The following is a 24,334-nucleotide window of genomic DNA, read 5'->3' on the forward strand; positions in this document are numbered from 1 at the left end:
AAAAATAGATCTGAAAGGTGCAAGTGATGGACTGCAACAGATACTTTTGGTATCCTGTAAAACTTCCTTTGATTTCAGCTGAAGAGATGCTGGACAGTTCCTGTGTACGCAACAGTACCCCTTAAGATGCCTGCTGCATCCATCTGTCTCCTAACTCACAGCTCTCTCTAAAGCTCCAGGAGCTAAACCCACACAGAATGACCAGACGCACAGGGAACTTACTTCCCCTGGAAGCCACCCTCAACCAATGAATGAAAGGAGACAGTGGATAAATGTGTTGGTCAGCCTTTGTTCTGGTGGTGGCAGGGGGGTGGGGTTTTGACATGCATTCTACACAGTTCCTGAGAGTCCTTAGTGAGATTGAATCCCAATTGATCAAAGTGGTAGTTGAATTAATAACATATCCTTCTTATCTCTGTTGGTTTCTCTGGCTCCCATGTTAACCTACCAAGTAAACTCCCTGATTCAGTCTCTGCTTTCAGAAAAACTCAAAGTAGATTGATAAACCAGTTAGCTGCTGGATGATCATGGTATTTATAGGAAAACTTGGCTTTGTTAATAAAGAAAAGTTAATAATAGTTTGGTGGAGGAAGTAAAGTCAACTAAAATTCATAAACAGTCATTAAGCACTTATTATGCATTTTAGAAGGTATTCAGTACCATTCTCCATGGATTGTTATGACAGAGATGAGTATTTTGAACTCATGGGGAAGGAACAAAAAGATAAATAAAAAGGTTAAAAGAGAAAGAAGCATATGGCAAGAAATTAATGAACAGTCAAAACTCTTTTATAGTGATGTCCACCAGCTTCTGGATTTATCTGGACATATTCACAACCTGATTTAGGATTATACTGTATACCATACTTTGGAATGTGTTTGAAGATGAAAGTGAGGGTTGGGACCCGATTGGCTTGTTTTATATCCAGATTATTATAATGAAATCATGTCCTAAAAGTATGAGATGATTCATCATGTAATATGTGAGAAATATAAGAAGCCGTCTAGATCATTTGGTCAATGTCTTTGTTTTAAAGATGAAGAAAAAGAGGGGGCTTAGGGGCATAGTCAGCCTGGAATATCAGGATTATGATACTCTTTCCATTATACTTGGAGCCTTTCATCAAGGGAATTGTTGACATATGAAAAATACTTAATGCAAAATACTTTCTGTATTTGTGTGAAGTCTTACACAGATCAAGTGTGTTTATTGACTCCACTGGAGTTCAGCTGCTGTATACAGCATTGATTCTGAGTCCTTTATGCAATTAAGCCTTGGTCCATGATCTTAGATTAAGACCCATTCAAGTACTGAATGTTCCTAAGAGGTTTAAACAATATGATGCAAAAGAGAAGAGAACTAGAAGGTTCCTTGGAGATTATTGGGCTAACCCCACAGCATTTCTGTAGCTATTTGATAACCATTCCTAATTGACTGATTTGATCTCTATGATTCTTCTGGCCTAAGTGAGAAGGAAAAGAAAAAAGAATATTTCCCCACTTCTTTCTTCTTTCGAACTTCAAATCCAGATGTTCCCTATAGTTAACCATGACCTCAGGTAGAACATGACCATTTCACCTTCACAAAGGAAGCATTCAAAAAGCGCTTCTTGGTTGATAGAACAGCATTCTCTGGTTGTTGGCTGAAATGGATTTCCCATGAGTAGCAAGGATATCTTTCATTGAAGAAATCAGTGTCCTTTTCTTTTCTATTGTGGTAAAACACATTTAACATAAAATTTACTATTTTAACCCTTTTAAGAGTACTATTCAGGAGTTCCCTTGTGGCAGAGCCGGTTAAGGACCTGGCATAGTCAGTGCAGTGGCTCTGGTTGCTGCTGTGGTGTGGGTTCGGTTTCTGGCCTGGAAACTTCCATATGCTCAAGCATGGCCAAAAAAACCCTCCAAAAACAAACAGAAAGGGTATGATTAAGTGCAATAAATATATTTACATTGCTATGCAATTATCACTACCAATCACCTCTAGAACTTTTTCAACTTCCCAACCTGAAATTCTGTGCCTATTAAATAATAACTCCCCATTCCTACTACTCCTTTCTGTGTCCTGGCAACCAATAGCCTACTTTCTTTAAAAAAAAAAAAAGAGAGTAGTCTGTTCCATTCCTCATTTTAACTCTTAAGTTTAGGTACTGCTGCCTGGGGTTAATCTAGGTTTTCTGGAGCCTGAAGTATATACAATTTGGGAAGCTCAAAGGGAAAATATTTTTAAAATGTTATTTTTATAAATTTTTACTAGATTTTATAGCCACATTATCACTTGTGAGGATGCCTCCTGGAGAAATCATGTGGGTCTCATTAGCTTCATCATTAATTGGTCTTTACAGCCTCTGTTACTGCTTTCTTTTCCTCTCCCCTCACCATTTCTAACAATTGGGAAAATGTATAGGGGATTCTCAAGCCTATAAGAAATCACTGCAAATATTAATCATAATTGAAACATCAGTGTATAGAAATATCCTAATAAGAAATATCTAGTTAAAGAATATCAGAATAGGAGGAGTTCCTGTTGTGGCTCAGCAGAAATGAATCTGACTAGTATCCATGAGGACGCAGGTCTGAGACCTGGGATTGCTCAGTGGGTTAAGGATCCGGCATTGCTGTGAGCTGTGGTGTAGGTTGCAGACAGTGCTAGGATCTGACATTGCTGTGGCAGTGTCTGTAGGCCAGCGGCTATAGCTCCAATTCAACCCCTAACCTGGGAACCTCCATATGCCTCAGGTGTGGCCCCAAAAAGAAAAGAAAATATATCAGAACAGAGATTCTCTAATAAATAGCTTTAAACTATATTTGGTAAACCAGGGAGAACTGGGGTTTAATGTAGTTAAGTCATAATCTAGCTCTAATTGGTTTTTTAAATCTGTGCAATTCAATCTTTCTGATCTTCAATAAGTACAAAATAAGAGGCTTGGAACTGAAGCTCTCTTCCAGTTCTAACTCTCACAATTACTTTTACTTCCAGCTCATTCCTCTACTTGCTTTCAGTGACTGTTCCTCTCCATCAGCCTCTACCCTTGCTGTGCCCAAAGTCTGCATTACTATGAGCCCACTTCTCAGGTATCATTCCCTTGGGCCTAATGCTTCCGTCCACAGGTTATGAGTCCCTTCTCAAGGATAAGATGCTCCTTTGTACATACCAATGGCTTCTGGTCTACACTTGTAAGCAATAGTTCCCTTCTCCTGTTGTATTCAAATTTGATTATTCTCATCACTTCTCCTATTCTGTATTCAATTGCAATTTAATCTCTCCACTTAGATGCTCTACAGATATCTCAAAAATAATATGTTCTACCCTGAATTTATTACCGTCCCCCTCTCTCCCTCCTTTTCTAATTCCTGTCTCAGGAGGAGCTCTTAACTACTCTTTCCTCCTCAGTCTCCATGCCCTGTCTGTTTTACCATATGGATGTCTCAGATCCATCCCTTTCTTCTATTTTCATTGCCCTGTTTTAGAACATGGTCCATCTTCTCTCACCTGAATAAGTGCAATACTCTCCTCATTAGTCTCCATGTCTACAAAGTTGCCCATGTAATCCGTTTTCCACAGTCATAAGGATTACATTACTAAAGTACAAACCCGATTATTTCATTCACCTGCTTAATGCCCTTCAGTGGCTCTTCATTGCCTTTCAAGTCCCAACCTCCTCATCAAGGCTTGTAAATTCTCCCTCCCACATAATCTTTCTGCATGTTCTGCCTCATATAGTCGTGTGTGTGTGTGTGTGTGTGTGTGTGTGTGTGTCTTTTTGTCTTTTTAGGGCCTTACTTGCAGCACATGGAGGTTCCCAGGCTAGGGGTCCAATTGGAGCTGTAGCTGCCACCCTATGCCAGAACCACAGCAATGCAGGATCCAAGCCGTGTCTGTGACCCACACCACAGCTCATGGCAATGCCAGAACCTTAACCCACTGAGCAAGAGCCAGGGATTGAACCTGTGTCCTTATGGATGCTAGCTAACTGCTGAGCCACCATGGGAACTCCCTGTTCTGCCTCATATTTTGACATCCCATCCAACCCTCTGCTCCAGCCACATTGTGCCACTTGCTGTTCCCTAAGTGGGTTGTGCTCTCTCTCACCCCCGCTCAGCTTTGCCCTTGTATCCTCAGAGCCCGCAGCACACATCTACTGTCTTTATCTGCAGAACTCATCCTTCAGGAGCCCTTTCAGACATGACCTTTCCACGTGTGTGAAGCCTTCTCTGACACTCCAAAGGGCCTCTCTCAGGAATTCCTTTAACTGACACCACACTGTGCTGCACCTTATTACTTGCCTGTCTTTCTCACTGGACTGCTAACTTCCTGAGAACAGAGACTTATTCTTAGTCATCACTGCTACCTTGGCACCTAATGCAGCACCTGGCACACAATGGGCTTTTGAGAAATATTTCTACAGAAACCATCTCATGAGAGAAACAGGTGCTAAATAAAGATTTCTTGCCTAGCTAACTTTTCCTGTTTTCTCTCCTATTACACAACTCCTTTACTAGATTTTTAAAAATTGAGATTCTGGGTAATAGAATTATGAGTATATTGGTTTTTATGTTTCCATGTATTTATTTATAATTAAATAGCGTTTTATATCAGATGACCTGGTTTATCACATTGTGGTCAGGTAAAACTATTAAATTCTCAGAATGACACTGGGTTCTATTGAGCTGAGTATTTAGGAAAAAGCTCCTCTAGGGCCATGTCATATAGCAATGGCAGGAATGAGTGTGATGGGTTTCAGAATGAACTACCAGTGGACCAGAGTTGCAACCCCTATCTCCCAAGTTAGAGCTGGAAGGATCTGATAACACTGTCTTTCCAGAAGAGAGATGAACAGGATCAGCGACTCAGCTGAGGCTACACATTGGTCTTATTTCTAGTCCTACATTCTTTTTTTCAGCCCACGCCTCAGCCACAGCAACGTGGGATCCGAGTCACATCTGAGACCTACACCACAGCTCACGGATCTTTAACCACTGAGCAAGGCCAGGGATCAAACCTGCAACCTCATTGTTTCTAGTTGGGTTCATTTCCCCTGCGCCACCACGGGAACTCTCCAGTCCTGTATTCTTTCCACTATATTGTAGGAACAAAAAACAAAACACTTTCTTTGTTCTTGCAAGACTTAGCTATAAAACTTAAGGAAACTTTGGGAGCATTTTGAGCCTACTGCTTAGAATGTAAAGAATATGAGTTCTAAAATGATTGTGAATCTTCCATGCCTAAATTTGATGAACTCTAGTTCCTAATTCTCTTTAATTTCATTTAATCATTAGCACTTAAGAAAGGAGCAAAATTTGCATATTTGTTTCTGGCCATCTGCTCCATTCAGAACCTTGGAACTAGACAACTTACTTTCTGGAAGTTCTATTAGAGGGAAGGCTGAGTACCTAGCACCTGGGAAAAGAGGCAGCCAAGCTTCTTTTCTGGAATTCCAACGGTTGTAGAAGTATGTCAAGAGACTATTTGGGAGTTCCTGAGGTGGTATAGTGGGTTAAGAATCTGGTGTTGCTGGAGTTGTAGCTCAGATTGGATCCCTGGCCTGGGAATCTTCATCTTGCTGGCTTAGATTTTGTTCTAATCAAGTACTTTACATTAATATGGCCCACATTTGGATTTGTTAATAATCTCGGATTTATATGATGGTTAGTTGCATGCTAAGTAGAAATTACACATTATAACATAAGGGGATTCAGTCCTGCAAAACTGAAGGAGAACGGATTTTTAAAGAATAGGCATAATTCTACTTTTTTTTTTGGCCATGCCTGGGCATGCTGAAGTTCTGGGGCCAGGGCTAGAACCCATGAGACAGCAGCAACCAGAGCCACAGCAGTGACAATGCCGGAACCTTAACCACTGAGGAGCCAGGGGACTCAATAATTCTATATTTTTAAAGTTTGTGTGAAGAATGCTCTAAAACAGGAGTCTCCATTGTGGCTCAGCGGGTTAAGGACCAGACATTGTTTCTATGAGGATGCTGGCCCTCCTCAGTGGTTTATGGATCTGTTGTTGCCGCAAGTGCGGGCTAGGTCACAGATGCAGCTAGGACCCCAAGTTTCCCTGGCTTTGGCATAGGCCAAGTATCTGCAGCTTGAATTGACCCCCTAGCCTGGGAACTTCCATTTGCCGCAGGTGCAGTCGTAAAAAGAATGCCCTAAAACAACGGATTTACTTAAATACAAGTCATTTGTTTAAAAAAGAAAATCATTTGACTTGCAGGAGTAGAGATGTTAGGAGAAAATTAGTAGGCGATAACATATTTGGTAAGGTGAAAACGCACAAGTAATGACACAAGGTGCTAACATCTCTTTCCAGCTCCAGTTTTCCCCTTTACTTTCAGACTTCATCTATAATTGTCCAGAGTTCCATTAGACTAGGAAAAAGCAGTGGTGCAATGCTATACCAATCCACTGATTACGTGTGTTCTTTCCACACATAGATACTTGGCATTAAATGAGGGGCAGTGCCTGGCACATAGTAGGTCGGACTAAATGTTATGTTTAAGTTTGGAAAAAAGGGCCTGGGTAGGAGTTGCCGGATTCCCGGCGACGTCATTCCGCGTGTCTCAGGTGCAAAGGTCTTGGTTGAGACTGAGCTGGATGTGAGTTTGCCGCTCTTTCCGAGGAAGAGCCGCCTGGGCCCAGCGCACGCGATGATGCACGTGGAAAGGCTCAGTACATTGGCACGCGTTCTGCAGATCGAAGGTGACCACGGTCCCATCTTCTCTGGCTCGCGTGGCACACAGGGCTTACCATCGCCCGGACTGAGCTCGGGGGTCCCCTCCGCAGAGGAAGCCCTTGGTGATGCGCCCCTTGAGAAGGACCCGCACGGGCCGCGGGGCTGCCAGGCTGCGAGGTCGGCGGCCCCAACGGCGGCGCGAGGCGGAGCTTGGCTGCGGGGAAATGACGTGGCGGTCCCCGCGCGCTCCGCGGGCCGCACGCCCTGGTAACGGCGGCTCCGCGACTCCCGCGTCCTCTTCTATGTCCCCGCCTCCCCCCGCAGCTGCCCGCCCCGCTCCTCCTCCCTCCGCAGCCCCGGTGGCGGCTGCCTCGCTGGGTCCCGGGTGCCCGGTGGGAGTTGGACCTGCCGGGCCACGCCGGTCACGACGCCCCCGCCAGGCGCGAGCTGAAGAGCGGGTGAGAGCTGATCCAGCTCCGGGCCGCCGCTTTCGCGGCCGCTGCCGGACCCCTGGCATCTGCCCCGCGCCGGTGTAGCCCGCAGCTTCGGGCCGGTGGGGCTGCCCCATCCCTGGACGGCGGTGACCCGGGAATCGCGGGTGGGTGGGTACGGGTGGCCCCCGCAGCCCGGCGCCGGGTGTGGGGTCCAGAAGCGGCCGCCCCGCCTCCCGCCTCCCAGTCACCGTTGCTCGGCGGGCCGCCCCCCGAGCGTGGGGACCGGTGCCCCGGCCGGGGTCTGCCGGGAAGATGGCGACCCCGGGCATGAGCTGGCAGCAGCACTATTACGGCGGCTCGGCGGCTGGGGCGGCCAAATTCCCGCCCTCACCGGCCGCCGCGCATCAGGCGGGGCACAGCATGGATTATAGCCAGGACCTGCACCTGAAAATGAGCAAGAAAATCGCCCAGCTCACCAAGGTAAGGGCGCGACTGCGAGGTGGGCACCACGGAGACCCCATACGGGCCACTCCGGGCCCACCCGCCCGGCTGGGAGGCTGTGCCCCCTGCGCCCCGGGCGAGTTGAAGGGGGCTGTTCTGGGAAATCAACAGCCAGAGACTTACCTCTTAACCTTTAAAACTTCGGTGCAACACCAGTGACGTTAATTTAAACTAAACAGCTCCAAAGCATGGCTGCGTTTATGGGACTTGTACCCTGCTACCCTTTAGGGTTGAGCCAGTACACAGTAAATTAGGATCTTCTTTTATTGAACAGTAAATAAGTCACATTAGTTTTGCTCTGGTACATCTGTCAAGGCTCCACGAGACTTTATACTCTAGTACTGTATGAAGTACAGTACTGTTTTACCCAACATGACCTGGAATCTTCAGAAATCATCAGTGTCTTTTATTGGTTATGTAGTTAGGGGAAAATAAATCTTCTAGGAGATGTAGGAGGGTGAAACATACCTTGCATCCCATTTTGGGACTTAATGAGTCATTCCTTATCCTTACAAAACGTTCAACAAGGCTTTTTAGATGAATCATGTGTGTGTATTTAGTTAAGTGCTTCGATCTAACAGAAGATAATTTTGAAAGAGCAAATAGCCTGCAGATTTGGCCACCTGTAGTTTAGGATCTTCCTTGGATGGTGAGCTTTTTTCTAGTTTAGTAAGTGTTGCTAATGAGAAAGAATTGGTGTCTGTGGAGCTGGGGCAGTTTAGTTCCATTATATTGCTCTGTTTAGATCTTGGGAGCAATCTTTCAATACCCATTAACTGAGAAGAAGTGATTCATGGTTTCTGAAAGTTAGTAGAGGTGATAGACCTTAATGTGTTTAAACTGAGTCGACTCACCACTTGTTAGGAATGTTGGTACTTGAAGAAAGCCAGGGGTTAGCTACTAGATAACCTCTAAAGTCTGACTCTTTCAATTCCCAAACTCTTACTTACATACTTCCATGACTAGCTGGCACTTTTGAGAGGGTAAAGTTGTAAGGCAGAGTTGGAAGAGAGGAAAAGAAAGAAATGGGAGTGATACTCATGTTGCAACAGAAGAAAGGGTGGGGGGAAAAATGTAATTGTAATGTATACATGTAAGGATAACCTGACCCCCTTGCTGTACAGTGAGAAAATATATATATATATATATATAAAGAAAAAGAAATGGGAGTGAAAAGAGATGACAAGAAAGTAAAAATATTTTGGTGAAGAAATGTAATTAAGAGTAAAAGGAAAATAACTTAAAGGATTAAAGCATGAGGAATCAAATGGAAGAGCAAAGGAAAAGATGCAAATACATAACAGTGAATCTCATCCATGCAAAGAGCAAGGCAACATTGTGGGAAATTTCATTTGTTGGTGTTTGGGTTTTGTTTTATGTCGGCACTGGCCCAGAGGATGCTGCATGTCTGGTTTTTACTGTTTCCTGTCGTGACAGAGGGTCCTCAAATTCAGGGCAAGGAAGGCCCAAGGAGGAACAATAGTCTAGCATCAGAGTGTTTACTCATTTGGGAGCTAAAAGCCAGGCTTCCTGAAATCACGTTTGGTCTTCAGAATACTGATGTCCAGAATGAAGCATATGTATATTCATTTTGATTTTCTCTTATAGTGTGTCCCAAATATCCATTATTCTTATTTTAGATTGTAACTCTGTAGGGCCCTGCTATAGAAATGCTCAATAGGTTGGTAGTGGAACTGTGTGCAGTTTAAGAAAGAAAGAAAGAAAGAAGAAAGAAGTCTTTTCTTTCCAGTAAACTGCTTTTCATTTTACTTAGGCTTTTCAATTTCCTGTCTCTTATTGGGAAAAAAAAAAAAATTCAGTCCAGCCCTTCAAGGTGGGAGTATTAATAGAAGTTGCAATCACTTTCTCTCACTGCCCATCTCAGATCCAATGAAGCGGGAAGCCGCCCTCATACCGTGCTCTCCTCATGGCTTGAGAACTACATCTAATCTTTACTGTGTATTACCTAGACTCCCATTAGTGTTTGTAGTTACAGTCTCTAAACACTCATGCCACCCCTCTGCTAAGTAACTCACACATTTAACCCCTTATAATGTAGTTTCTCAGCCTTGGCACTGCTGACGTTTTAGCTAGATAATTCCTTGTTGGGAGTGGTCAGGGCTATCCTATGCATTATAGGATGAAATTTTTATCACCCTCCTTGGTGCTACCTAGTGGGTTCTGATAGCACCCCCACTTGCATGCACAGCTGTGACAACTAAAATGTCTCCAGTTTTTATCAGATGTTCTGGGGCAGAGGGAGGAGGGGTTAAGGATCACCCTAAATGGAGAACCACTGATTTACACTGAAAAATCCCACCTCTGTCTCTTACTAAGACAAGGCAGGAGAATGAAACAGTCTGATAATAGGACTCTGTTTCAGCCAACACCTGAATGTTGCTTAAACATACAATAAGACCTACTTCCCTTATGTATCAATTTTATAGTCACATGTATTTATTGTAAATACTATGCCATAAGAATGATATCATGAGTAATACATCAACTGTTATAAACTTTACTGGTACCTGCTATATAAAATTTTCACTCATTAATAAATTCACATCAGTAGAGATATGTTAATAGAACTATGGTTAGAACTTGGCAATAGCTTGTATTTCAAAATTAGGCATTATAAATGTAGGCATTAAGGTAGGATTTTTTTCTTCTGAAAATGAGTCAACAGAACTCAGCTCTTCAGCATTACAGTCAGCATGGCTTGGGAACCTGACACACTGTCTTGAGTTAAAACTCCCTCTCTACCATTTACTAGTAGTATAACCTTGAACATGTCATTAACCTCTGGGCCTCAGTTTCCTTATCTTTAAAAAGAGATGATGATATCATGACTCTAAGATAGAAAGCTCTTAATTCAGTCTTCACTGAAAAGAGATATATGCCAACAGATTATTAGTAAAATACTGGATAATATGTTTTTAAATTGCTCCTTTGTTTTTAAAATAAGCCATTCTGCATTAAAAGAGTTATGTGACACTATTATTGTGAGGGTTTTCTGCTAAATTCTTTAAAAATGTATATAGTAATTTTTCTTGTATTTGAATATCAGACCTTATATCTTTCACATTTGCTCTGTGTTTTCATAGTATAGTACTGAAAATACAATATGCCCTTTTTAGACATTTGGCTGACAATAAAAGGACAAGGATGAAAGTAATCTACTATAACTTTACACATAGTAAGATACTTTTAGCTAACTAAAAAGCGTTCTCAGCTGCAGGCATATTTGTTCAGATTCTGTTTTCTAAGAACTTAACATAGCAGCCATCTCATGGAAGGGACATAGTTCTTTAAACATCTTTTTTTGTAAGGGGCACTTTGCTAGGTGTTTGAGATATATCAAGGAACAAGGCAATCTCTGCCTTTTAAAGTGAGTTTATTGTATTTCGGTTACTTATAAGAATTGCTATTAGATTCCTGACTCATGTCATGGCAGATTTCTGGAATTTTTAATGACTGAACTATCTCAAGATAGGCAGAGAAGCTTGGATGGGTTGAACTATGTTTTATAAGATCACATTGTGTACTTCTCTACTCTCCACTGTGTTGATTTTTTTTTTTTAATAGGACCGCATCCGAGGCATATGAAAGTTCCCGAACTAGGGGTTGAATTGGAGCTGTGGCTGCTTGCCACAGTCACAGCAACTCCAGATCTAAACCTCACCTGCTGCCTACACTGCAGCTCATATCAATGCTGGATCCTTAACCTACTGAGCGAGGTCAGGGATTGAACCCAAGTTCTCATGGATACTAGTCGGATTCCTTACCATTGAATGTACCAGGGATGTGTTGACTCTAGTGCATTTGGTTGAAAAGCAGGATAGTGGGATGAAATTATAAAACAGCTTTACTTTTGTCACTCACTCTCCCTTTCAATTTACTCTGTGAGACTGGCTCATTCTGTGCACCGGGATAAAATTGACTTTTCTTTTAGATAATGCAAATTGCCCTTCAGTAACTAAGTCACTGAAGACTCAATTTGATTATTGAAATGTCTCATACCAATAGATAAAAACCCCAGAGCAAACCTGAATTAAGGATGAAGCTTCTCCCCAACGCTTCCTTTAGCATTGCCTATTACAAAGGGAGAAGCCAGTAATCAGGGAAGGAGGCCATCACTGACTTTTTCTCTGACTGGGCTTTTCTGTTCCTCCTTCTTTGCTCACCAATCCTGTTTTCTGACACCTCCAAAGTCGGACAAGGAAGAGAGGAAAGAAGAGCAGCAGCTAACTAACACTTGATTAGTGCCTGGTGATCCAGCTTCTATGCAGTTGTAGACTTGGCAGATGTTTAAAGTTCTTTCACCTGTGGATTCCCCATCTCCCACCTCAGTGGCTCACCTCAACGTTGCTTGACAGTGAAATTGCGTCTATATTCTGGCTGGTTGTTTATATCTTCCTCAGCCTCTTGGCCCTGGCAGGGCCTGCATGTTCATTTTGCTGAGGTCTGTTCAAGCCCCAGATAACCCTTTGAGATGGAGGATGCTGTCACCCCACCTTGCTCTGTCTCTCTCTTATAGGGCCTACATTGGTCCATAAAGATCACTCGTTCTTTGTCCAGACAGATTCTGGAGGTGGTCCCAATTCACTCATCTTGCTTTTGCTCTCATATGCCTCTTCATCCAGCTTCTTATCCTTTAGAATTTCCAGAGGTGAATCAGATACCAGTGCAGTAAGTTCTTCAAAGTGCTTGAGACTTATCAGGCTCTTCAAGTGGTCCCATCAGAACCTTTTCCTCTAGGCTTTAGGTGAGGGGCAGGCATCCACCTCTGCCCTTGCCTGGAAGGTAAGGGCAGCTGTTCCTGTTGCTCTCCCCGAGGAACCCTTCTTCAAAACCCACCTCTTTAATCTCATTCAAGCCTCTTCTCTTGGGGGTAGGAGGTAACTACACACCTCAACACTTTCAACTGCCTCCTTTGAAAATTTTGAGAATATTCTAGCACTTGCTATGGGATGTCTGTTGTCTTTGGCTCTCAGTGGAAATTTCCCTTTTAATATCCTGCTATGTTAGCTGTTCCCCCAACACCTCTTTAACTGATTGCACTGTCAATATAGTTCAGTTATCACCTATGGATATGACTACTATAAGGTAGGGAAAAAGAGCAGGAACAGGTCCTTGTGTTTTCTTTGGCTTAGCATCAAAACCTTCTTAAAAGTCGTCTTTTAATACCCAACTTGTGTGTCTCCTCCTGAGAATTGCTCTAACCAACCTAGGCCTTTTTGGGTTTGCCTTACTCTGAATTACTCTAACCTTCGTCTGTGCTTCTTATTTTATACTTCATAATACAGATTTGTAAACACTGTTTATTGTGTTTATAAATATACTTTGTTTCTAATTTGAGTGTAAAAACTGTATCTTTGATGTAACCTTAATATGAATGCTTTGCACAAAGTATAAAAACTTAATAAATATTTATTGAATGTGATGATGTATTAAGTACTTTCGCTATGTAATAGAGATAGTAAATATTTTTATGGAGTTGTATCTGGTATCCTCCAGGATTAATGCTAGATCATTTCAGCTGTGTTAAATTACTCTTAAATATTTAAATATTTATTGACTTCCCCTTTAAGATGCTTCAAAAATCTATATTGTTTCATAATATATTATTTTTGATGCAAAAATAAAAATTTAAAACACTTTGTCTAAAATGTAAATATTCATGGAATTCGTTGTGGCACAGAAGAAACGAATCTGACTAGGAACCATGAGGTTGTGGGTTCGATCCCTGACCTTGCACAGTGGGTTAAGGATCCGGCGTTGCCCAGAGCTGTGGTATAGGTTGCAGATGCGGCTTGGATCTGGCATTGCCATGGCTGTGGTGTAGGCCGGCAGCTGTAGCTCTGATTCAACCCCTATGCCGCGGGTGCAGCCCTAAAAAGACCAAAAAAAAAGTAAATATTCTTTATCATTTCAAAAAGAAGGTAATTGATAGACCAGATTCTTAGCAAATACAGAAAAATAGTCTTTTAATCAGTCATTTAATACCTATTCTGCCTTTACTGTATTCAAAACCAAACCAATGAAATTTTCAAACAGGTCTGTTTTTTCTGTGTTAAATGCACCCAATTTCTCACTAGTTGCTTTGTTAGAATTACTAGATAGTATTCCATCATATTCAGTTTTGGTTATGACTTGGGTTATTTTAGTTTGGCACATGCCAAATGTATCATCTTCTCCCTCCCTTGTTATATTGCAGCTTTGCCATTCTATTTTGCAATAGCTTGGATGAAATCTTTTAGTCATAGTTGAGTGATTTGAATTAATTTCATGTATTTTACTAATGGGCACAAAAGGATGATATGCTATTAATCAATTGTCTAAAAACTTTTAAAGGGGCTGCCTTTAGAGTTAAAAAGTTTAGAGTTAGAAGAACCCACAGATTCTTACCGGCCCATTAGGTGTGGAAGTTGAGGTCCTTAAGTCATTTGAAGATTATACAGTTTGTCCCTGGCAGACCTTGGACTCAAACCCAGGTCTCTGGAATGGCCCAGGAGAGAGGGAACTAAACTAGCTGGCCTCCTTTTGCAGTGTATGCCTTTCCTTCTAAATAATACTACCCACTCAATTCCTAAAAGGCCACGGAGTTGTTTTTCCCCATATTGGAACCATGCTTTGCTTACCATCTGAATCACAGACTTGATGAGACTGAGACCAACATGCCTCTCCCATGCACTGCACAACTTCTGGGTGTGTAGGTTGTAGAGTTTGTAACTATGGCTTTGGTAAATTAGCTATTTTGTTGTATTCTCAGATAAATGTCATAATATTTTCATGTTTTTATTAACAGCTTTAGTCATTCCAGACTTTAAAAATTCTTTAATTATGTTGATTTAAATATCGTCGTACTTGGTGTCCAAGTTACTACTGTGTGGTTATTTTAAATGATTTGCCTTTGACTGTTTGCTTTCTTAATTGGATTATTGCTTTGGTCCCATTCCTGAGGGCAGTGAGTTGGAAGTTTTTCAACTTTTCTCCCCCACCCACCTGTGTTTTGTGTGTTCATGAAAATCTTTGCTGTTGCCAGCTTCTTAAAAAATAGTATGAAAGATAAGGGTTCAGCAAAATGTGATTGAAGCAGTGTATTTATTTTAACTAATAAGTAATTTCTATACTTTCTTAAAATTATGAGTATTTCTGAAAATTTTGTGTCTCTTAAATTTGAGATGAGAATGAAGAGTAACCTGGGTCTGTAAAGCCAGTTAGCTTCCAGGCTGCCAGAAGGTGATGGGGGTGGAGTGAGGAGTGATAAGATACTGTTCTTGTACAGCATTTATCTCGTGAGATTAAAAAATTTTTAACCTGTGAGCATTCAAATAAGCTTGAATATTATGCAGTGAAATGGGATTAGTGTGACTAATAGAAATTCTTAATGCCATACTATTTTTTTATATCACAGAAACTTTCTATACTACAGGCTCTTTATGAATAAAAAGTATATAAAGTCTCTTGGAATTGGTGTCCCCCATCCCTTTTGGAAGATGAGCACCTGAGGAAAGATGGAAAAAATTGCTACCTGAATTCAAGATTTTTTTTTTTTTAAGGGCCGCACCAGTGGCATATGGAAGTTCCTGGGCTAAGGGTCAAATCAGAGCTACAGCTGCCAGCCTACACCACAGCCACAGCAACGTGGGATCTTGAGCTACATCTGTGACCTTCACCCACAGCTCACAGCAACACCAGATCTCCGACCCATTAAATGAGGCCAGGAATTGAGCCCACATCCTCATAGACACTAGTTGGATTCATTTCCACTGTGCCACAATAATCCCAGGATTTTTTTTTTTTTTTTTGGTAAATAAAAACCATGTTATAAACATGTGAGGTAAATATTACTATCAGGTTTATATTTTATATTTCAGATGTGATCTTTTTAGGTTGATCGTAACTTAACAGTCCTTTAAAATATATTGGAAAGTAGTCTCTGACTGACAGCCAATTAATATATAAAAACGAATTTTGAAAACACCAATCATTGCAGGTTGAGGATCTCCAATTGTAGTCAGTATTTTGGTGTACTTAATGTTTGAGGCCAAAGCAAATATTTTAGAAAAGAAACCTTTTATTTTTAGCTTTCAATTAAACTATAGCAATGAGTATTGTCATTTGTAGGCCTCAAACTATTTCATTAAATTACATCTTTCTTTTCTACCAAAACTTTGACAAGAATGTATAAAAAGTAGTGAGGTTGAATATGTAAATTTCTTGTCCTACATCTTTTTTTTTTTTTTTTTTTTTCTGCTGCACCTGTAGTATATGGAAGTTCCTGGGCCAAGGACTGAATCTGAGCTTCAGCTGTGGCAGTGCTGGATCCTGCACTGTCAGGGGTGGAACCTGTGATTCTGCAGCCACCTGAGCTGCTGCAGTCAGGTTCTTTACCCACTGTGCCACAGTCGGAACTCCTATATCTTTTACTATTGTCGTTTTGAGATACAAAAAGAGGCAGAAGCTGTCAAAGGACCTGTAGTGGATGGAAAAACAAGACTTAGTAATCAACCATAATACTTGGGATTTGAATAATAGACCTAGCTACTGTGTACCTCCTTATTAATTATAAGGGAGATAGTATTTTAATGACTTCTAAAAATTACTAATCTGTATTTATTTATATGTACCATCTCTGTTTTGTGGTTTTAGAAAGGTTTGAGAATAAAAACTTGGTTCATAAAGTACATTGCTAATATTTAAATTATCAATAAAATTGCTTATTTTGGTAAAATGTTAGGATAAATCCCTATTCGAAACTGTTAGAGAATGAATTATTTTAGTCAACTAGAAATTACTATAGTGATTAATGATTTTCCACCTTCTAAAATAATATACTTACATTTAAGTCCTACCTTTCATAAATTACATGAGATCCTTTATCGCTTTCAGATCCTCATTGATAATGCATTTATAGGAGATTAGGCCAAACATATACTAATCCTGTGCCAAATGCTGAAATTTTATTTCTGAGTAAGTTCTGTTACTTTCATTTTTATTTGCCATGTCTGTCTTAAAATATGAAGTGCAAAGTTTAAATATTTGCATACTTTAGATATCGGGCTTTCTGGTTAGAAAGATTTAGTTTATTCTGCTAAATGTGTGTCTGTATGTTCACAGGTATTTGCATTTTTCTTTAAGCACAGTTTCCTGTTTATCCTTAACCACAGTCTTAACAGAATCTCATTTCTTTCAGAAAACATTTCATAAAGAAAACACTAAACAGTATTCCATTGTTAGATCTTTTGCCTCATGAAACACTATGTAAACTAAGTACCAGTAATTTTTAGAGGAAGTTGTGTGTTCAATGTAATGGTCCACTCAGAGCAATACAGAAAAGTATACTTAAATATGACTCAGAGCTTGTTGATGCATATAGATGGTAAACTTTTGTTGACTACATAGTTCATGAAAGATACTATGCTGGGCACTCTTAATTAATCCTGTTAATTAAGTGTTCCACTTTTAGACTATAAATTTTCCTTATTTTGTTTCCTATAGACTTTTGTGACCAGAGTAAAGTAGATGAACATTTTAATCAAGAGGTTAATTTGTTCTGACAAATTTTTAATGCTTTATTATAGGCAGCTTTTTTGTTTGTTTGGTTTATTTGTTTTGAGTCTGTCTATATCTATATCTGAGTTTCTTAGTTAAAGAAGCTATACTAGTACATTCCAACTTCTTTAATAAGGCTTTTAAGAATAATGTTGATGCATTCTCTGGTTACAAATCTATGTAGTGACCAGGGGTAAAGGGAATAAGGGAAATTTCAGTCTTCTGAACCTAGGAGTTATAGGTATGTATTAGGTTTTGGTCCCTCGTGGGTGGCCCAGAGCCACATTCCCAGAGCCACTGGCCCGGTGAGGTAGCAGGGACCGCCATACAGGTTGGAGGTGTGGTTCAGTGGCTTAGACCTCAGTTTGAATTTCACTCAGTGAGTGTTTTAACCTTGCAGCGCCTCAGCCTCCTCATCTGTAAAATAAGAATGACAAAGTCTATCTCACAGCATTATTATAAAAATTAAAAGAGGTAATTTGGGTAGGGAGAGGAGGTCACTAAGTGTCAGTTTATACCCACGTCCCGAGGCCCCTCCCCCTTGGTTCGGTCTTTGTTGACATTGCCTCTAACAATCAAGTATGTTTTTGTATATATTTTCTCCTCTGATGGAGATATATTTTACATTATTAGGGACCACGGCTATCTAAAGTAAAGGTCGAACAGAAAATAAAACACAGTTGATTCTCATTATTAGAGATAGTTACATTCTATCAAGTTATGTGGAGGAAATAAGGGCTTATGTTCCTGACACCCTCTGGTCACATTTTCATCAAGCCATCAATATACATAACCTTGTTTTAGGTGTATTTCTGTTCAATGTCACCTTATTTAATACATACTGTTGATTCATTAACAGCAAACTTACAGCAAACAGCATGCCTAAATGAAGCTTATCTAATACACTGTTTGATTTTGAGGTTACATATACATTTTAGCATGTAGGTGAATTTGGAAATAAGGAGTTCATGAATAATGAGGATCTGCTCTGTCTAACAATGGATGTAGACTTTGCATCTGCTGTTTCCTTAGCCCTGCTCTGGTTTGTCAGATCTTGTCATGGGCCTGTGAGACTCTGACTCTTATTACCATCCTAAATACCCTCACACAAGTGTGAGTATTATTTCCCTAAATACTCTGAGATGAGTAGGCTGGAAGGGATGGTGGGGGTGGGAATTCTCATCTTATGTGTGAGTTGCTAATCGCCTAGCAGCCACCTGCAATCATAAGCATGGGGTAAAATTACAGTCAGATTCTGTCCTTGAATGTAAATTGTAATTTTCATAATTTGAATTTGGATCTATCACCTTGCCCTAGGTCGGAGAAAGAAATAAAATATATAAATTATTTCATGGCATGAAGTGAGCCCTTTGAAAATATAATGTTGACTTATTTTAAGTAAAACAAAGTCTTATTTTTTATAGTCATCATTTACTTAAAATGTTTGCAGTTACAGTTACTTCCTTCCCAGCACAACTGTCAGTGTGGGAGTTGGTTTTGTTAAAAGCCTTTGTCTGGGTACCTAAAGATAACCAGAAATCTCTTCCCCCCTGAGGATACAGCACATTCGGTCAGATGTTTCTGGATAAACTTTATGCAACATGCAGAAAATTCTTTAAAAACTATTTGTTCAAATATGGAATATGTCTGGCAGATAATTAGTCCTCCTGGTGTCCTGACATATACTTTCTACCTTAAATGATCTAGAAGAACGTGCTCTTTCAATGTTGTTAGTTGTAGGTTATGTTCAAATGGGTACACACTTTCTTGTCTCTATCACCTGGTGATTATTCAGAAAATACTGGTGAAAAAGGAGCCCAGATAAAACTATTCTGTGGTCATGAAGGAATTAGCAAAATAAACAGCTGTAGAAAAAAATAGGAATTTGATCTGAAGCCAAGTCTGTCACTTTAATATTACTCTTTAGGATTCTCCATATCTTTAACCTTCACTTGTGAGTTGCTCTTGCTGTTTGTTTTCTCTATTGTTATTTCTGGATTGTGGAACATTGCTAGAGAAAATTATGGGACTGGACCATGGCAAACTAATGCCACCCCTTCCCCATCACCTCCAAGATGTCCGTGTCATAACCCTGTAACCTGTGAATATGTTACTTTACATTTGCAGGTATGATTGAATTAAGCATCTTGAAATGGAGAGATTATCCTTGATTATCTAGACGGGGCCAGTATAATCACAAGGCTTCTTCTGAGTGAAAGAGGGAGGCAGGAGAGTCAGTGTCAGAGTGATAGGATGTGAGAAAGACTTGACTGGCCATTGCTGGCTCTGAGGATGGAAGTGAACCATGAGCCAAGGAATGCATGGCCTCTAGGAGCTAGAAACAGCAGGGAAGCAAATACTCCCCAAGAACCTCCAGATTTTAGCCCAAACTCTTTTCAGACTTCTTACTTCCATAATTATCAATAAAATTGTGTTGCTTTAAGTCACTGACTTTATGGTCAGTTCCAGTAGCAACAGGACACCGGTGCCAGGCTGTCTGCAACATCATGTAGCCCAGGGCTGTCGAATCACTCAGTACTACTGCCCTGTGCTGTGTGCTATCTCTGAATTGTCCACACTTACAGCCTCTCCTCTTTCTGAATACACATTGGGTAGGAAAGCTACCTTCTATTTTACTGAAACCATGAAGACGGTCAAGCTTAAATTACCTGTCGGCAGTTATTATGGGGTCATTTATTCTTTGCGAGAATTTTCTCCTGGTTGTGCCACCTTAACTCTTATATATGTGCTGTTTCTCTATGTCCTAAGTAGATCACTCTTAACAGGGACAGATGAGAATCAAGGAAGCAGATTGGGAGTCAGTTTTAATATAGTGCTTGTGGAATTGTGAGGACCTGAATTAGGACTATGGTGACATAAAGGTGATTTGAGAAACCTCAAATCTGAGGCAGATTTGAGAAACGATTTAGAGATAAACTTGTCTAGATTTTGTGATAGTTTATTATAGGAAAGGTTAAGGATAGCAGGTCTCTGTCATATAGTTAAGTACTCAAATATTGGTTAAATGTATGAGCTACTAGATAGATGTCGATGTCAACTAAGATAGAAATATAGGAAGGACATCTGTTGTTGTATAACAAATTACCCCCATATTTAGCATCTTAAGACAACAAACATTTCTTACCGCTCAGTTTCTGAGGTTTGGGAATCCACGTGTCACTTAGCTGGGTGGTTCTGGCTCAGGGCTGCTCATGAGGCTGCAGTCAAGCTGAAGACTTGACTGTGACCTTCACGTTGACTCATGGCTATTAGTGGGGGACTTTAGCACTTCACCATGTGAGACTCTCCATAGCAAGTGGGTCCAGGGATGTTGAGGGGAGAAAGAGACCAAGATGGAACTTAGTCTTTTCATAATATAAACTTAGAGTGACATATCCCTTCTGCTGTATTCTGTTGGTTAATGAAGGAGGTGACTACACAAAGATTTGAATACCAGGAGACAGAGGTCATTTAGGGGCCATTTTGGAGGTTAGTCCCCACAAGGGGGAAGCAGAATTGAGGGGAGAGATATAATGAGTTCAGAAAATTTGAGATGGCTGTGTATATCTAGGTAGAAATATCTAGCAAACATTTGGATATGTGTCTTAGCCAAAGGGATAGATCAATGCTAGAAGCAAAAAATTCAAAGTCATTAGCATACAGGTGATTATTAAAATTATGAGTTGTTAGGGCCTTAAGCAGGATAGAAAACATTTAGAATAGTTGCTATGGGAAAATAGCTGATCAGATTCAAGCGAAAGGATGTGTGAGGTGTGTGGTTGTCTCAAGAGAAAATTAGGCACGATGTCTGGCATCAATTTGAATGCTTCACAGTTTGCTGCGAAGTCCTCTGCCATCCTGTGGAGAGGACCATTGTTTACCAAATGTAGGGGAGAAAGCACATTGTTAAAGGATTAATCCAGAGTCTGAGAGTTTGCCTGAGAGGTATGGTAGAGTTGGGGTTTAAGAGAATTAAAGAGGAGTTCCATCATGGCACTGCAGAAACTAATCTGACTAGCATTCATGAGGCTGCAGGTTCAATCCCTGGCTTAGCTTAGTGGGTTGGGGATCCAGCATTGCCGTGAGCTGTGGTGTAGGTTGCAGAGGCAGCTTGATTTGACCCCTAGCCTCGGAATTTCCATATGCCTCAGGTGAGGCCCTAAACAGCAAAAAAAAAAAAAAAAGAAAGAAAGAAAAAGAAAAAAGAAAAAAAAAGAAAAGGAAAAGTGAGAGAGAGAGAATTAAAGAGCTTCGGTAGAGAGTAGTTCAATTTACTCTTAATTGTGTGCTGTACAGGGAAGGAATGAGTGCTGATAAAGGACAATTTAGGAATTGAAAGGACCATCGATGTGTAATATAGATAATGGCCAGTGGTCAGGGGATAATGTAAGTGGTTGTAGCATAAGAGGGGGTTATATTAAGACTTCTGAGATGGAATCAGTTATAACAAAATCCAGGGCACAGTCTTGAGAATGTTTATAGGGGAGCAAGGTTCTTAGAGTTAGGATCCCAAAGAACTTTAAGTCTGGTCTTTTGGAGTCTATGTGCATTTTTGAAATCTCCAAAGATAACAGCCAAGTGGGGATAGGAGGAAGATTTGTGAGTCCCATGCCTAAATTTACTCTGAATGTAGGCAGTGACTTGGAGCCTATTTTGTTACTATGATAAGACAAATCGAGTGATAAAGCTAAGCATAGGATGAATCACAAGACAAGAGGCGTTTTTGATTATGGGGGAAGAATAATGATTTGCAATGGTTAACAAAAAATACCATTTTTAAGCAACCATTGCATGCTATTTTCTTTTTTTCTTTTTCATTTTTAAAGTTTTATTGAAGTATGGTTAATTTACAGTGTTGTGATGTTCTGTTTTCTTATAATACTTAATTCTTACCATGCCATGTGAGGTTGCTATGAGACTTCGTGAGGAAGTTGAGTATTGCGCAGGTTAAGTCACTTGCCCTAGACTATGCTGCTGGAAGAGCTAGGATTTGAACCTCAATTTGTCTGACTGCCATGTTGCCCTTTTTAGAAAGCAGCGTTAGGCAGCTAGGTGAATGCCCACATCACTTCCACATCCCTTGCTGTGTTAGGTGCAACATAAAGTCTGGCTTCTGTTGAAAGAAAATCTGTTGCTTTGGCTGAGAGGAGCAGAAATGGGGTTCTGAGGATGTAGGGAGCAGAGAGTGTATGTGATTGTGTGTGATTGTGTGTGTGTGTGTTGCTATTTATTGTTGGGGGTTTTTTTGTTTTTGTTTTTGTTGTTGCTTTGGGTTTTTTTTAGGGCTGTGCCTTTGGCATATGGAAGTTCCCAGGCTAGGGGTCAAATTGGAGCTGCTGCTGCCCAGCCAGAGCAACTTGGGATCTGAGCTGCATCTGCAACCTACACCACAGCTAACAGCAATGCCAGATTCTTAATTCACTGAGCAAGGCCAGGGATCCAACCTGTGTTCTCATAGATACTAGTTATGTCCGTTACTGCTGAACATGGTAATGGGAACTACTATGTTGCTATTTAAATACCAGCCCAGAGAATGCAGAGCATACAATAAAGGGGAGGGGGTATGATGGGTAGTGGTGAAGGAACCAGGGAATGAGGATGGATACTAGAATTTAACTTGCAGACGTTCTGCAGTCATATATCTAAATAAGATGAGATATATGGTCTTACAGAATCTTATTATGCTTAAGTTTTTGTTTTTGTGGGTTTTTTTTTTGTTTTTTTGTTTTTTGTTTTTTTTTTAGTATCAACTAGAAAATTACAGATATTCGGAGTTCCTGTCATGGGTCATTGGAAACCAGTCTAACTAGTAAAAATGAGATTGTGGGTTCAATCCCTGGCCTCACTCAGTGGGTTAAGGATCCGGCATTATAGGTCACAGATGCATCTTGGACCCTGCTTTGCTGTGGCTGTGGTGTAGGCTGGCAGCTGAAGCTCTGATTAGACCCCTAGTCTTGGAACCTCCATATGCTGAAGGTGGGGCCCTAAAAACAAAAAAAAAAAAAAAGAAAGAAAGAAAAGAAAATTATAGCTATTCAACAAACGTTAAACAAGAGGTTAGAATTTTTTTTAAAAGTGTGATGTTTTTAAGTGAATTATTTGATCATGTTATCTTTTTAACTTGATTGTTAGTTTGTTTATATAAAATTCCCTGCTCCCAATACAGCCCCCCTGGGTCACCTGGCTTACTCGCAGGCACTTGTACTTTCTTTTCCTAGACACGTTTTGGGTTTATATACTTGCTCTCTGAAACTCTTATTCCATGTTCAGCAAACTTCTCTGCAGCCACATCCCTTCATAAAATACCCCATCTCTTTACTTTAATTGAAAACCTGGCTCCCTCCCCAGGATACTGCCTTTCCTGCTACTCTGCAGGTGCACACTATCCATTTTCACACTTTTCATCAACTAAATACTCATAAAGAAAATGAAGTTCCATAAGGAAAATAAAGCGCTTGATTTTTTATGCTATGATTTGTGAGTGACCAAGTTATACCTATTAAACATAGTAGCAAGTTAGAAAGTAGGCTATATCTATAAAAATGCAATGGTTTGCAGAGTTTATATTGACTGTATACCAAATAATAGGTTTTTGGGTTGAAAGTAGTAAAATGTGCTTTTTTACAAAATAATATTTGTGGATGAGAGTAAATATGTAAAATTCAGATAGCCAATTCTCATTAATAAAGCATTTATAATGATAAATATCTGAAGTGTCAGTATAGTGTTCTGTTTACAAGAAGCGCTGAATAATTCTTATGCCTGACAGACTATTTACTTATCATGGTATAGTTGGGTGCACAGAATTTGGTTCAAGTAATTATGTCTTTAGTCGTGACCTAATTCAAACACAGATTGGAATAAAAGGGTAAAAAAAACTGAAATAATTCCAATAAGGGAAGAGAATGTTAGAAGCTTTTAAAACAAATAAGCTGGAAACTAAGACCTAGGAAATAGTTTTATTGGATGTGGTGGTTTCTAAACATGAACTGTCAAAATAAATTGGGGAAATTAACAGCAGACATCTATTGGCAAAAACAATATTTGGAAATGAAAGTTTCAGTAGAGGGGAAGAAAAATGTGGAATATGGTCATTAAAGTGAGGAGATTGCTGTGTCACCTGTGTACACTCTGGTTATCTATTGCTGCCTTTCACACCA

At 40.3% G+C, this 24,334-nt stretch overlaps 1 protein-coding gene across 1 annotated transcript in view; it reads left to right on the top strand.

The window, feature by feature from the left end:
• Positions 1–6,947: 6,947 nt before the first annotated feature.
• Positions 6,948–24,334, top strand: part of FAM184A (family with sequence similarity 184 member A) — a 108,135-nt gene continuing 90,748 nt past the window's right edge. Inside the window, exon 1 of the mRNA XM_047759581.1 lies at positions 6,948–7,595. Within this exon, the coding sequence (XP_047615537.1) occupies positions 7,428–7,595 (168 nt within the window). The 5' untranslated portion in view covers positions 6,948–7,427. The remainder of the gene's footprint in view (positions 7,596–24,334) is intronic.

The sequence above is a fragment of the Phacochoerus africanus genome, chromosome 2 (genome assembly GCF_016906955.1).
Source record: "Phacochoerus africanus isolate WHEZ1 chromosome 2, ROS_Pafr_v1, whole genome shotgun sequence".
NCBI classification, from domain to species: domain Eukaryota; kingdom Metazoa; phylum Chordata; class Mammalia; order Artiodactyla; family Suidae; genus Phacochoerus; species Phacochoerus africanus.